Source organism: Danaus plexippus (genome assembly GCF_018135715.1).
Source record: "Danaus plexippus chromosome 18 unlocalized genomic scaffold, MEX_DaPlex mxdp_20, whole genome shotgun sequence".
Lineage (NCBI taxonomy): Eukaryota > Metazoa > Arthropoda > Insecta > Lepidoptera > Nymphalidae > Danaus > Danaus plexippus.
Window position 1 is genome coordinate 887,635 of NW_026869853.1, and position 16,511 is coordinate 904,145.

The following is a 16,511-nucleotide window of genomic DNA, read 5'->3' on the forward strand; positions in this document are numbered from 1 at the left end:
TTTCCTCAAGTTCATGTAGATAAAAAATCACAAAAACAGTTTTAAAAAATTATTTAATGGTATCAATGACATAACAATGGTATATAATATACTGTGCTTAGCACTATTATGACTGATATATTGATTCATATCACATTTTAATATATATACACTTACATTTTTTAACATAATATTTTTTAAAAGAACCTCCTGCAATTTTGGTCAGCAAGGAGATTAACCAAGAAGTTTTATCATAAATTTATTGAATAATCTTATTCTATGGTAAATACAGAAGTATAATATATAAAAAAAAATTAATAGTTATATTATGGTATGTTTGAATTTTCAATATTACATTCTAATAAGTGTATTCTCCTCTTTTTACTATTTAATAGTTGGATAAATTTGCCATAAAGATTACTTTCTAAAGAATCTTTGATATCCACCAACTTTTTAAACTCCTCTCTACTTTTGTCCAAATCGCTATTTAAGATATCATTTGTGTGTTTGTATTCATCAATTATACTTTGAAGATTTTTATTCTGGTCTAGCAAATAATCAATAATTTCATCTTTTGTTAATTCATTCGTGTCTCTTTCTAAATTTACAGAACCTTGTAAAACAACTGCGCTGGACTCTGAAATTGATTTTTTCCAGCAGAATTTTGCTGTTTTTGAATCTTCTATAGTTAACAGACAAGTGTACATTTCATTGTTTTGTTGTAGAGCATCTTTGACTTCTGAAAAATAGTCGTCTTTGCTTTTCCGAAGTCGTTCCTGGAATATTTTTGCGTTGTCGTATGAAAATTGTCCAGACCAACTCTGGTTTTCCATTAAAATTTGTATAGAAAACAAATAATCTGCAGGGTATTTCCAAAGTATTTTCGCGAATGCATTTTTGTTGGATATGCTTAATTTAACTAAAAAACTCTTGGCTACTACACAGTCCATTTTAAGGTTATTATTTTTTTTATTCAAGAACCCGAATTAAAATTTTATTTCTTTGATAGCTGTCAGACATTCGATACAAAACTGATATATAATATTGTACACACTATATATATGTATACACATATAGCAGATACATCATTTTTTTGCATTCGCTTTTTTAATTGTAGCTGTCAGCTTGACAAGTGGTAACAAACACGTAAGCGTGCAGAAACGCGCACATTATAATTTGCCAATATCATAGAATGGAGTAGACACGAATAGATTTGGCTTTTACTTAGAATGAAATTGAACAGTCACGAATAAACTCATAATTAGGATTTTTGTTAAGAAGGAATTTTGCTAAAAGGACTCCATATACCCAATATATTCCAGGACGGCAATCCGTCTCTAGTAATTTTTTTAATAAAGCGTGCGGTATCTACACAACCCTCCGGGATGTTTCAGATGCATCTTTCTGATTGTATTATGATATTCTCAATATTGAGAATATAAATAAACATTTTTGTAAGTATCGAGAGAAGCTTTCACTAAAGTCTTAACTTAATCCGTAATAACACGGATTAAAAAAGTGGGAATTATATGGTACTGCAAATAAGGAATTAGATGGCAAACTAGTAATCGGATGAGGGCGTGTTGCAATATTTTAGTAAAATTTTCTATATGAAGGATTATGGCTGACTGGGCTTATTAAATTATGAGTTATCCTTTTTCTCACAGTCAATAAATTATTGCTATTGCTGTGAGAATCCCATATACCTCTAGTATGATTACATTTTCTTATGTTTATACTCATCATAATTCTTTCCTTGCTATAGAAATTCTTTCAATAAGGTGGTAACCACTTCCCAATCTGGATGTATATTTTTTTAAAAACCGTTCTCGTAAGTAATTCGTTTTCTTATTAAGTTTAATAAATTATTTAGTAAACTTATATTTATATCATTTTAAGTCAAGTGTTATCCAATTTTAATTATAATTCAATAAAATAAAGCTCATTCTAATTTATTCAGTAGAACTTAAAGCATCATCATTGTTTTTTAAACTGATTCTCTAGTTTACTGTCTAGTTTCAGTTCAAAATGTCAGTTGTCATAATTTGTATGATTTTGTAGGTTATAAACGCTACCTCCTTAGTACTTAGTAAATAGTAGGTACGTTTTTACAACATACTATATCAAACTATTTATAGTTTAAAAGTGAAGGGATAATATCATAATAAATATGAGTAGTAGTGACGAAGATTCAAATCATTCAGAGGAAGAGCAAGGTCAAGAAGACGATGAACGTGTAAGTAATAGTATTTTTATTTTATCATTATTTACAATAACCACAATTTTATTTTAGAATAATTGTTATTAAAGTATTTCATAATTTACAGCTGACTATAAAAAACGAGATATCTTCATTGTCCTTTGAAGCTCTTCAAAAATTAAAAGAGAGAATAGGTGCAAAAGTTTACAAGGAAGTAATTTTTGGAGAAAATAAAAATTCTAAAAAGGAACTTAAGATTTTCAAACGTGAAAATAAAAATAGGCCAAGAGAGATGAGCTCAAAGAAACCTGTTCCAATGTTACAAAATGTTGTTCCTGTAAAAAAAAAAGAAGTTCGAGATCCAAGGTTTTATATTAAATATTTTTTAAGAATTTACTTTAAATCTATTTAAAATTTTGTAAATAAAATATACTATAGGAAATTGTATTCATCCAATATTTTATATGTTAGCATCAGTAACAATAATCTAACTAATATAAAACAGATTTCCCAATTGAATGTTGACTCTTTTGTCGCATTGCAAATAATAAATATATTTGTCCCTCAGGTTTGATCCGTTGTGCGGTAATTTTGATAAAAAAGAGTTTTCTAGTAATTATGGATTTCTATCTGATATTCGAGTAAATGACATAAAAGCTATAAGGGCTGAATTAAAACAGACAACTGATCCCGACAAAGAGAAAGAACTGAGACGACTACTTCAAAGACTAAATGACCAAGAAAAAGCTAAAAAGAGGAATAAAATACAAATGAACAACTTAGAAGTGGAAAAACAACATGTAGAAAACAAGTTCAGAGAGGGAATACAGCCACATTTCAAAAATAAGTGTATGTTTATATTATCAGAATAAAACTTAAATAAAAATATTAATGTATATGTCTAACTGATAATATGTTTTGTTTTCAGCGGAATTACGAGTTGAGTCGCTAGTGAAACAATATGAAGAATTAAAGAAGGAAGGAACGGGTCGGATCCAGAGACATTTAAAGAGGCGACAACAGAAAGTCAAGAAGAAATCATTCAAAACACCTATTGTAGGCAGTTAATATTGTTCTTGATTCTGGATAAGGATTTTGTTAGACCAAAGCTGAAAAACATCCGCTAAGAGTTGAATTCTTAATGTTTACCAGCACCTCAGAATTACTATACCAACTTCAATAGACTTCTGTGAAGTTTTTGGTAACAACATTTTCTAATACATTTTTAGTGATTTGGATTAAACAATACTGCCAATGTTAATGACATTTTTAATATGACTTTATTGTATGACTGTCATAAATAACAAAAATAAAAATATTTTCAAAAGATACATGTAAAACTTTTAATAAAGTATTTAATTGAAGCGAGTGATCTTTCTGAGTTATTATACCAAGTTTTCACCCAAAAACCTTAACTTTATTATTACTAAAAATTAAATATTGTATACATATATGCGTCCACAATGTTGTTGTTCTGTAGAGGGAGTGGGGGTAAAGAAAACTTTTGATGATTGAATTTATTTTAGATATAAAAATGATTATACTTTGCATTTTTGTGCTATTACAATATTTTTTTACTGTTTCCTAAAACTCTAGAATTTAAGTATCAAGTAAAAAAAATGGAACTGGCAAGGTAAAACTAACAATACAATACGATCCCTTGACAATACTATTTATTTTTAATATTAAAAAAAAAATCTGATATTATAACTAATACTTATAAGTACTTGAATAAAATTTATGTATTAGAAACGGTTACAAAATGATTAGGTTGTTTTATATGTGAATAAGTTACACAACTCGCTTCTAGCAGTCGATAGCAAGTTAAATAATGAGAAATAAAACTTAATTTTATTTCACATAACAAAGCTTTTGACTATCAAAATAAAATCCATTTTAAAAGTACAGTATCGTGAAAGCGAAATAGATTTAAAAATTTTCATTCGTGTATCTTCGCATTTATTATTCTCGAAGATTTCTGAACGAAAGATATCACCAATTTCCACTGTTCACGGGTCGTTTGACGATGCCAACTAGGAGTCAATAATTGTTTTAATATTACTTCTCACAACTTTTTTTTAAATAAAATAATACAGTAAATATAAAACAAAGTTATTTTAAACAAACAAGAGTAAGACAAATTTAATTAATAAACAGCATATATATATATATATATACAAATAGGTATACTAAACACAAGCAAATTTTTTGTTTCAAAAGTTTAGTTTCGAGGTAAATTTCTATAGAGATACTATTTTAGACTACTTTCTGTTGTACGGAAGTATCAATTATTTTTAAGCCTAGCTTTTCCACTGGAGAACTTTTTACATAAAAAGCATCAGAATATGGGGATTTCGACGTCACTTCAGTTAGTTTTGTATTAAGTAAGCTGAGAAATTTATTACACAAAGCCTTTTCCATGTCAACTTTTAACTTAAGAAATTCTTCCGTGTCCTTTAAACATTTACGATACTCTTCTTTTATATTTTTAAAGTCCCTTTTGTAATTATTAATTTTCTCACTCAAATGTGTATTCAAGGCCAATAAAATATCGGTTAGATCTGGCCTCGGCACCTCAGGAGATTCCAATTCTACGGGTAAGAATCCTTCTATTATCACAGAGTTATTCTTTTTTCGTTTCCAATAGAAGAAACCACTTTTTAACTCGTACAAATAATCATCTCTCTGTTGTGACAGACATTTTTTAATGTTATAAAAATACTCTTTTTCGGACATTTGTAAATTTTTACTGAAACCTGATAATCGGTTAGACGAAAACCTTCCCTTCCAAATATTTTCTCGATCATAGATATAAGTTTCGAAAGATTTCGACTGCCATCCCACTAATAGATAAAGTGGTCTTGACTGAGTATTGATTTTAGTAACAGTTATAGCTTCATCTAGGTCCATTTTACTATTTTTAAAATTTTAATATTTCATTTTAAAGAACAATTTTTTATTGGCTTTTGTATGTCAAACATTTGATTTCTCTCTCGTCTTTTATATAAATGCTTATAAGTCACATTAGTAATATTAGTCAATTTGGAATGTTCAAAAAGTTACTATAGGTTATGTAAGTTTATTTCATTCGTATTCACTTAAAAGAAAATTTTATCATAAAGAGAGTTATATTGATTTTGGCGGGAAAGATAAATATGCTCATTAATGAAATATTAATATCACAGCCTTAATAACGTAAGAAATAGTTGAAGCTGCTTTTTTTTGTTTTCATATCAATTGATATTAATAATATCGCTCGGTCTGTCAGTGTGTATCGTAAACTTTGTTTTTTTTTTTAATTGCCTAAACTTATACCCAAAACTAAGGAGAGTACATTGAGGAATTTGATGAACTCAATACTTGTATCTAATGGATCCAAACGTTTTTTAATTCATCCTTGTATACTTAAATGATGGACATGTTGATTGATTTTTGTTTCCTAGCTTTTGGTGATGGAATTTAAAAATTGATAATTGATACCGCGTGGACGAATCGTTTTATTTATATTTTCATTGATCCCACTAAATTATAAGCATTCTTAAATCGATATATTCAAAATAATGTCTTTAGTATAGGTATACTCAGTTAAGACAAACAAAAAGCATTTTTTTTAAATTTATCTCGTTTTTTTATTATAAGTTATTAATTAATTATTTATTTATGTCAATGGTTTGAACGAACTGCCAACAATAGGACTTTATATAAATGTAAAACAAAATATTGAACTTGCGGATGTTTCTGTGGACTATTCCTTTTAGTCATAAATGTATGAGCGGTGAGACTTGGATGATATACTGTTTGTTCGTTATCCTATAATATAGATATAATTTAACATAATATGCAGGTATAGAACTGCATATCATGTATTAATAATATTAATTTGATTTCTTTACATTATCACAGACTCTTAATATACAAAGTTCATTCAATCGTTCACGGTCTCTATATCCAAGCTGCTCGCACTCGACTCGTCGTCTGAAATACTGCTTACAGACGAACGGCTATCTCTGGGTAGCGATGTGTCTTCGTTTGTTCTTTCAAAGCCGCTTACATGTTCTGATTTTACAAATTCAAAGTTTTGGTGATTTTGATGTGTTGACCAAATTTCATTCTGTTGAATCGGTTTTAAATTTGTTGAGGGCAAAGTCACCGCTTTCGGTGGACTCAAATTTCCAGTCCTTTCCCTCCGCTCGCGGGCTCGTCGATTTTGAAACCATATTTTTATCTGAAAAATGTGATACCGTACTGGATAACTTTTATGCATCAGGATTCATTCGCTAATAAAAACTTAAATAAGAACTATTGTGACTAGTAGAATTTATAAAATACAAAGAACTTGGAATTTTTTATATTTGAGAAAAGTATTAGGTAGAGAGGTTAAATTCTCGCACCTCTTCCAGATCATTGATTTCTAAATATCTATTGGGTTTAGCAAGTTCCTGGTAAATTCTATTGTTTTGCAAGTTGAGAACAGAGTTTTAATAATATGAGCTTGAAAATTAAATTCTAATTCTCTTAAAGCTATAGATGTCCATGGGCGACTGTAGCTCCTTAACATCTACGTGTTTCTTTACCCATTCAGACATATTATGCTATAAAGAATACAGAGACACTAACCCTATCGTCTCGTAGCTGTAAAGCCGCTGCCAGAGCCCTAAGCGCGGGTGGGGCGAGGTAAGGAGACCTGGTGTAGGCGGCCTCTAAAGCCGCCGCCTGTGTCGCTGTGAATGGCACTCGTGCATGACGACCAGAGCGGCGACTGCGGCAGGCGTTTGATGAACCTGATGATGTATTGGTATAAGGCACTGTAGAGCTAACGTTAACTAAGTTTTAAACAAAATGCTTAATCAGATCTAAGACTTCCAAGTCTTCCAAGACAAAGGATCCGAAAATATTACTTTTACTTAAATGAAGACTCGCGAGTATTCGTTTAAATATATTTTCAGATTTACTACGCGTTTTTTATTATTTTAACTAAAAATTCCCGACGTTTCGGTTTCTTTGCAGCAACCGTGATCACGGTAAATCCTATAATATCAGTTTAATTTAAAATGCTTATTTTAAATTAAAACACAGTTAAAGGACGCGTAAAACCGGCAATGGTGCAACATTTGCATTATGCCAGTATCCACAGCGCGCACCATTCCCTAGTTTAAGAGTTAATGATAGCTCTTTATACAAAAGATAACGTAAACCTTTAAATTGAATAAAAAATAATTAACAATTTATTTCTATTTATTGACCTTCCGAATTTCGGTAAACCCAATTTTTTTATATGCTTTAAACTTATCATATTTTTATTTAAAATATTCGATAAATCAGAATCTTAATTTAAAAGTGTGTTATACAAAGGTTATAATTGAAATCAGAAAACCGCATATTTTTTTGTATTCAATTATTTTAATGAATGATTATTTGTACCAAATTGTCAAAAAAATACTAACGTGGAAGTCTAGGAGGCTGATATCTCGTACAGCATAACCAGTTTGGGGACTGTACATGTTCTTCCCGTCTTTTATCCTCACTTAAAATCCTCTCTATACTAAAATCTGAACTACACTTGGAACCGGATTGGATGGGGGTTAAATTCATAATGTCCAGGGGATACTGAAGGGAAATATCCATTTGCCGAGCTTATATAATTCAAGGGTAGAGGCGAAATTAAGCTCCGCCCCATTAAACGAGGGTTGTTACGTGCCCTATTTGAAGATGTTTATCAGTCACCGCAATAAATGGGTATCATGCACCAATGAACTCGTTGTTAACCACTGTTGTGACGTCGATTCGATGATACAAAACACAAACAAATGGGATACAGTGAACAAAAAAGATGTTATAACTTTAAGGGTATGTGAGAAAATTAATTTGTTACTCATATGTATTATATTACAATTACAATAAGTTATTATGAATGAAACTTTATACTCTACTGCTGCGGCTTGATGTTATTTCATTGATAATTAAATACTCTTTTGTAGAATGAATTGGGTTTTTAAATTAGTTTTTCAAATAATCATTATCTAATATCTAAACTCAAGGTAGTCTGGCGGAAATCGATGTTAATCGAAACGCCGAAATCTTGTTTCATGCGCGTTTCAGTATTCGTCAGTTTGTAATTATTTTTATTTTTATATAATATTATTGTATATTTATAAAAAAAAAATATTTGCTATAAAGTTTGGTAGAGCACACTTGTGAGGCTGATATGAAACAAAACTAATGTACTTTTTTAGTTAAAAGTAATCTCTATATAGAATCTATCACGAAAGTTCTTTTAAATTAGTTCCGTTATATGTTTTTTCGTACGCAACAATGAATATCTAACTATCTATAATAATTGAATTATTACGTTCAACTTCAATGGCGGGTAAGTAGTTCAAGTGGCGCTATTTGGTATAAACCGGTAACAATAATGGTGACAGCCATTCAATGTGTATCTTTTGCCACAAAAACATTCGAGATAGACCGGAATGATAACAACTTACAATTTCAATGCAGATGTTCCACGGTATTAGGTACATCATTCGTTGCGTAAATATACTTAGCTCAAACAAATCAATGTATAGTCAGAATTTTCTTCTGCATGAAATTAGTTTATTTGTATATTATAGCGTTCAGTGATCAGTCTATCACCACGCTATAATATTATAATATATAATATTATCAAGACGAAAAATTTTAATTAATTTTAACGTAGGAACTTTTACACATTTTATTGCAATAATTAGGATTATAGATACGATAAATAAAATAGTGCTTGTCAGTGTATAAGGTCTCGACTAAACCTTTGAAAATGCATTATATATTTTTTTCAAAACGGTAAGCTTGTAAAACCAATTGTATCGGTGTGTAAACAAAACCTTGACGGATTTTACAATTACATTTCTACTCAAGAGATTAGAAAAACAAAAATTTATTATATTGCAAACCTTATTTTTAATTAAATAAGCTGTTAATAATTGAGCCATTTGAAAAACATTTGCAAATTCTATTTTTAAATGTAACCTTGAAAGTTGCAACGGTCTGATAGCTAACCGAAATCAAGTCATGCGAATGTCACTTTGTCAAGGTCTTTAAGGCCGGTAGCTTTTTAATTACTTGCATTGTGATTTCATAAAAACATATTAAACTTAATTATTATAACTTATATATTTTTTTATAAATTCTTATAAATTTTAAACTGTTTTTATATCTCTTTTTTGATGCGGAACGGTCCCAACTTTAATTGAGTAGGTAATCGATGTTTTTTTTTCGGCAATATTAAATTAATTTTTCATAAATAATAAAATAACTTTTTTTAACGTCATGCTTACCCTCAGATTGCATCGTTACAATACATACGAAGCGTTAGACGTTCCCATCAATAACCTAACTTACTATTTATTAATATAATATGCGGAGACAAACTGTTATTCCTTGTTATACTGTTCAAGTTTTTGATACTTAGGATTAAATATTAGTGCTGTAACGAGTGTCATATTTTGAACTTTCGCGGATCCGAATTCGAATGCGAAAATTCAGTTCAGAAAGTCTAAATACGAGATTTTTAGCTGCAATGTGCGAGGGACAACAGTTGAATAGCAATTTGTTTTTCTCTGTATATATTATATTACTTATATATTTTTTGTTTAATACCTTCTACTGAAAATTTTATTCTTAAGCTTCATTGCCCAAAGTAAATTAAATAAATAAATAATATCAAATGATAAAGTCAAGACTGATAATAATGTGATCACGAGGTTAAGTTTCCTTTCAAGCCATTAAAAACATAAAAAATTAATCCATTCTGTCCATCCATTAATAACAAAATATAACTTATTACTGATATTCATTTTGGGAAAACATTCGCAAAAATTTTGACAATGCAACTGAGAATGCGAATATTTTTTACAACACTAATACGGATGTATATTTATCTTAATGTTTACTTTTTTTCTTCTCTCATCATGGAAGCAGCTAAAGAATTCATTTTCTTCGACATATGCCAGGCAATTTAATATGTAATTTGAAGCAATAATTTATTTAAAGAATAAAATAAATTATTAAACATATAGAATTGACTTAAAGCGTAATTTTTGCAAATAAAAATATAATTGTAATAATAATATATTTATATGAAAAAATTCACAAAAAATACATAGTGAATCCAATTATCAATATTAAATGAAATTAAATATTGTCTTTGCTCTTTAAATGGATAGTAAATACTTTTATTTAATTTTTATAAGCACCACTTGCACTTTATAATATAGAATAATAAATTAAACACGCCACACTTAGACAATTGAGATTTTTCCAAGGCTGTAGCGCAAACAACGGCAATTTCGTTCCACAGCCAGTTTGCGCTCGCAACACAAGACACGCGTTGCAACCAAGAGTTTTATGATAATATTTTGTTTGTCTATATAAATAGGATCAGTGAGGATGGTTGTTCCAAAGTTTATAGAATTAGAAGGCGGTGACCGTCTACCGATTATTGGTTTTGGAACTTGGCAGGTACGTTGTTAAATTTATACTTTTTAAAACAAGAGTCATTCTTATTACAGATCATTATTAACAAATAACATACTAGTATAATTGCAGTCTACTGTTAAATTATTCAAGAATTGCGAACCAGTAATAATTCCTATTATTATCTTGTAATCAGCTAACATTTATCTCGCAATAAGTACAAATAACAGAGCTTTAAACGTTTAATATGTATACTATAAATAGCACTACTACAGCATGATGTCAGTAAACAATAAAGGTACAATTGATACAAATTATACTATAATTCTTTATATACTTTACGTGGAAGACAAATATAAAATCATTGACGTGAACGCGTGAACCCGTGAGAAAAAAAAGCAATTCTCGTTTTGAAAGTCGAGTGGGAATTTTATTATATTTAAAACTGTGCATGATAATTCGGTAAGTTCAACGCTCTGACAATCATATCATACTTTAATTGAATGTGAACTTTTTATGTCGATTTCGCAACATTTTTTATTTTCACAATCCTCCACTTTCTTCGACATCTTCTTATCCGCCGATTTGTGTCTCTCGATTTTCATACGGCGTCGCAGATAGCTTTTGAATCTTTTCCACTTCGATTTCCGTAACCTTGTTTCCGAATCAATAATAACGAAAGGCTTGTCACAGTATTCAGTGAGATAGTAATCGGAACAACACGAGCATTTTTCACTACAAAACGAATACTTGTCACTGCCATCATGATCGCCACATGATGTTGACAAGCCTCTAGAACAAGTCGCGAGACAGGAACTCGACTGGGACCACTTTTTGTTCACATTTTCTACTCCCTTGACGTCATTCGCAGTTGTCATAATTTAAACAGATTTATGCAAAACATTTCTCCCGATCTCTAAAATTGTTCAATTTATTGCTATATCTTTGTTTTTACATCAATTGACATTGATCTATGTTTTATAACAGACACTGTCAGCTTATTACAGTTCTGTTATGTCATTTTAGGGTAACCAATTATTATCGACAATGCACGCGTAATAAATCAGTTTTATGACTACATCTATATCATATGTATACTTTCTATTTCAAAATCTTTTGTCAAAGAGTTATTAAGCCTGAAAGGCTTTATTAATTTTTGGTAATTGAAAAATTAACAAATAGTAGTTCTATAAAAAATTTCGTTTCTTTCTCGTACAAATTCCAATATTTTTTATCCTACGCGATTTAATTAGAACAATAATAATTGCGTGATTTTGTGTTGGTACTTAATATTTTATGTACTAAATGTATATTTTATCTTAAATTATCCAACAGGCTCCAGCAGATATTCTCGTAAAATCAGTCGAGACGGCCTTAGAGGCTGGTTACAGACATTTTGATTCCGCTCGTGCTTATGAAAACGAGGCTGCTTTGGGTAAAGCCCTTAATCGATGGATAGGAGGGGACGTAAACAAAAGGAAGGAATTATTTGTTGCAACAAAACTACCGCCTGGTGGTAATAATTGATTGGAATTCTATGACCAATTAAAAAAAATATGCTATTTTACATACACCACATATTACATATATACGTATATAATGAATATTATCTACCATTTATTATATGCTCAGGTAACCGTCCAGATCTCGTCGAGCAGTATTTCGAAGGCTCCCGTCAAGATTTAGGATTGGATTACATAGACCTTTATCTATTACACACGCCATTCGGATTTAAACATGTCCCTGGTGATTTGCATCCGAAAAATCCTGACGGCAGTATGATGGTCGACCATACAACAGATTTAATAGCTGTGTGGAAGGTTAGTGGTATAGATAAAATAGAAGTATTGTTAAAATATGCCAAATATTAGTTTTACGATTACATTGTTTACATGTAGCAACTTTTTTGAAGAAAAAAATGTCATTCTAAATTATTTACTCTGTAATTTATTTTATTCTATATTTGTAATATTTAAATTAAAAAAGTTCGGTATGTAATTGTCAACAACGTGATAAATGTAAGACTGATTTAAACAAAATTTTAGTACTATGTAAATAAACTTTCAATTATATCGTGGTTTAAGAAAAAGTGACTTCTAAATAAAATTGTTGTTATTTATTTTAAATACAGAAATATTAAAATTTGTTTAATATGGGTGTATCATTTCTACAAACCATTGAAAATATTGAAGCGGCGTGTAAATTAGAAAAGATATCTCAAGATCATTATACAGGTTACCGCAACGACGCCGTTTATAAAGAATGTAGCTTTCCAATTCAGAAATCAAAGAAAAGTAATAAGAAATTAAACAAAAGGGATGCTACTAATGAGAAAATTCAAAAAAATAAGCCAACAACAAACTTTGACAAGTTTTCATGGACGAAGATATACAGATCGCCTATACCTGTACGAAGTCAAAGGAATAGTGTAGTAGAATTAAATGAACTAAAATCCGCGATTAAACAAAACCAGGAAGTGGAACTATTTGATACTAATATAAAATTAAATCAGAACACTACCCAGACATATCTCAGTAGACCGTTAGAAGAGAGGTCTTCGATTCGTTTACAACACTCCATATGTTCAAAACTTGGACCTAAACTTCTATGTCCATGTTGTTGTGGAGGTGATGATAAGATGGAAAGCTGCGATATGCCATATAATCGACAGACTACCTCGGATTCTTATGAAAGTATTGATCTGACAAACAATTCTAATACGTTTATTCCTATAAACCTAGACGCTTCTCTCGTTAGTATTCTATGTTTCCGAAAATTGAGTCGGCAAAAGAATATATCGATGTACATTAAAATGGCCCTAGCTGTGATTCGCAATTCTTACAAGAATATTATTTGCATGTTCAATTTAAAAACGGCTAGCGCTAGAGTCCCATCAAGTAATCGATTATAAAATAATCTACAAAGAAATCATAAATTTAATGCCTAACTTTCTCTTTTTGCAAATAAAAATGCTAACTTATTATAATATGAACGTAAGAACAATCGTCCCAATTATAGTCTACAGAAATAAAAAGTAAGTCATCACGTACAAAAGAATAAAGGTGACAACTTACTTCTATTATTGTGTCATAAGAAACTGAAATGTCTAAATTACAATTCACGACACTAGAAAATATAAAATTTAAGAGATTTTATAAAACTTAAATGATATGACATTTATTGTAGGCCGTGATTTATAAAAATGTAAAAGTTGCTTATTAGCACCTTACTGATATTTTTGAATGATTTAATTTCATGGCATGGTTTTAAATAAGGTGATTATGTTAGGAAATATTCGCCGTAATTGCAAAAACGAAAAGGGGTGTACCCGCAGCTTTCTACAGAGATTCATTGATCTGATATGCCTCGAGTATGTTTTCTGTTCTGGGTGTTGTTTAAAAGGAGGAAACGGCTCACAGGAAAAAACATGGTGCATGAAATCAACAGAAAACGCAAAACGAAAGCCTGGGGGAAAGAAGAGCAGAAATTTTACCACAGAAAGTGTCAATGCAATGGAAGTTAAGGTTTATTATTGCAATATTTCTTCTAACCCTAATTCAGCTTATTCTACACTAAAAACAACACCCACTCCATCTTTACCAATTGATCCTAAACAAAAGTGTGATTACACAGAAAACGATTACCAAATTGTATCAAATAATAGATCTGACATCGTCGTAAGTGAAAACCCGCTGATAACACCAAATGAAACTATTGAAAAGCTTTTAGAAGAAACTATTAATAAACACAAACAAACACTTTGTGAAACTAAACCACCGGCTTCTTTAAAAAAGGTACATATCCAAAACAAAGAAAAGGTTAAATGTAATGCCTTAAGTTTATTTCTTTGTTGCCTAGGATTGAACACGAAGAAAGGAGCGACATCAAAAGATATAAAATCAACAGTCAGTCCTCAAAAGCAAACAGTTGCTTTCATTGCCTCCAGCAGCAAAGACTTTGAAAGTCAGTATAGTCTAAAGTCAAGTCAGAGTCTTGAAATATTTTCCCACGCATTAACACGCTCTACATCGCAATTGTCGTCTTTGGGGAGTATTTTAAGTTTGAAATGGAAACGGCGGTTTCACACACAACCGAAAAAACCGAGTGCTTTACAACTGATGTATCGAGATTTCTCAAAGAAAATCAGAGCAAAAAAAGACAGCCGGCCAAGGGATAGAACTAATGTAGTTGTTCTTGGGATACCAAAACAATACGAAAAAACAGCGTCCCTGCCCTCAGATAAAATAACTAAACCTTTGTTAATAAGAAACTCCACCGAGAGCACCGTCTTTCAAATAGATTTAATAACAAAACCGCGAAATAAGATATGTGGTCCTGGTGAAGTTTTAGTGAAGAAAAACTAATAAACTTATTTGTGTAACCAGATTTCCATGCTTTATTTCTTCTTTTCATTTTCCAAATATAATACCTATAACCCTGATATTTACTCTGATCTCTTTAAATTTATATACAAGTAAACACGTAATAAATCAATTGTAGGCAGTACTAAAACTAAAAGAGTCTGGAAGAGTCCGCCATGTTGGTGTATCCAACGTAAATGAGGAACAACTAATAAGATTGACAGCTGTAGAAAAGCCGGCATGTTTACAAGTCGAGGTTCACGTTTTATTCCAACAAAAGTCGTTGATAGCAGCCGCAAACCGACTCGGAATACCTGTAGTGGCATATTCTCCTTTAGGATCGAGGGCTTTAACTAATATGCTAGCTGCGAAAACAGGGTATGCGAATATTATTCTATTGACATTAAGCATTTTCGATTATTGGCATCAATACTATTGTTTCCTTCCCCAAAATAATGCTATTAAATAAACTGACAACGAAGTAATGCAAAATCTTGTGACTCTGTAACTAATTAATAAATGATCAACCACTTGTTGCTATTAACTGAATGAGATATATGTTACGTACGTAGGTACGTAGTATAAGTAGTTATAAAAGTTAATTTTTATTTAAATATAAAGATCACTTACCTGTAAATTATTTTCTTTTCTAGACGTAATTACCCGCATCTATTAGAATTACCCCTGGTATTAGAGCTTTCAAAGAAATATTCACGGACGCCAGCACAAATATTACTAAGATTCTTACTTCAACATGGCGTTGGCGCCATACCTAAAAGTACAGATCCAACAAGAATAAAACAGGTATGCCAAAGTATATTTTCATTTACTTATGCTAAGATATTTTAAATGTTTTGTAACCATTTTACACTTCTGGGATAATACTTAACGAAAATAATATTAGCTTAATAATAATATTTAATAAATTTGAATTTTTTAGAACATATCTCTTTGGGATTTCGAATTGAATGACACGGAAATGCAAGATTTGCATGACTTAGATCGTGGAGAAGAAGGACGTATATGTGACTTTGGATTCTTTATCGGCGTCCAAACACACCCTGAATTTCCTTTTAAAAAGAATTAAATCTCTTATATCTGTATGTTCATTTTAAATAAGAGTGACCATTAAAAATTTTAATACTTTATTAGTGGTTTTCGTTGCTGACTATATTTATAATGTTGGACGGCATTATAAGCAATTCTGTCATTTTCTGTATTATTTTGTATACATATTATTTTATATATTTCCTTACATAAATTATCTCTAACTTAGGAGGTAAAATTCTATCAAAAAATAATTATTTCACCACTACATTTTTAACATGTACCTCAAGTATGAACGTATGTTTATGAGTGAAAGCTTGAAGCACACCGTACTTAGTGTGATTATGTAAGCGTGTTAAGGGTACAGTACTGATAAATTACAATAATCGAAGTTGTAAAAGTAGTATTAATAATGTCATTATTATCTTTTTGTATACATTACTATTTCTGTAGTAGCGGATTTTAAATTAAGT

The 16,511-nt window shown here is 30.3% G+C and overlaps 4 protein-coding genes across 4 annotated transcripts; 2 read left to right on the plus strand and 2 right to left on the minus strand.

Annotated features, from left to right (window-relative positions):
* Positions 1-34: 34 nt before the first annotated feature.
* On the minus strand, positions 35-1,120 carry LOC116773288 (uncharacterized). Its single transcript, XM_032665714.2, has one exon. The coding sequence runs from the start codon at positions 927-929 to the stop codon at positions 306-308; it is 624 nt and encodes a 207-aa protein (XP_032521605.2). The 5' UTR covers positions 930-1,120; the 3' UTR covers positions 35-305.
* An 891-nt stretch (positions 1,121-2,011) lies between these two features.
* On the plus strand, positions 2,012-3,543 carry LOC116773299 (ribosomal RNA processing protein 36 homolog). The gene is made up of 4 exons (XM_061528507.1): positions 2,012-2,215; positions 2,307-2,545; positions 2,748-3,028; positions 3,108-3,543. Exons 1-4 carry the CDS (start codon positions 2,150-2,152, stop codon positions 3,245-3,247), a joined length of 726 nt encoding a protein of 241 aa, XP_061384491.1. The 5' UTR covers positions 2,012-2,149; the 3' UTR covers positions 3,248-3,543.
* Positions 3,544-6,104: 2,561 nt separating this feature from the next.
* LOC116773222 (homeobox protein MSH-A-like) lies at positions 6,105-7,934 on the minus strand. The gene is made up of 3 exons (XM_061528549.1): positions 7,624-7,934; positions 6,797-6,960; positions 6,105-6,404 (listed from the first exon to the last, which is right to left on the minus strand). The coding sequence occupies exons 1-3, from the start codon at positions 7,802-7,804 to the stop codon at positions 6,105-6,107; spliced, it is 645 nt and encodes a 214-aa protein (XP_061384533.1). The 5' UTR covers positions 7,805-7,934.
* Positions 7,935-10,507: 2,573 nt separating this feature from the next.
* Positions 10,508-16,139, plus strand: LOC116773198 (aldo-keto reductase family 1 member A1-like). Its single transcript, XM_061528452.1, has 6 exons — positions 10,508-10,675; positions 11,966-12,146; positions 12,263-12,450; positions 15,131-15,369; positions 15,645-15,795; positions 15,932-16,139. The coding sequence occupies exons 1-6, from the start codon at positions 10,604-10,606 to the stop codon at positions 16,076-16,078; spliced, it is 978 nt and encodes a 325-aa protein (XP_061384436.1). The 5' UTR covers positions 10,508-10,603; the 3' UTR covers positions 16,079-16,139.
* Positions 16,140-16,511: the final 372 nt, after the last annotated feature.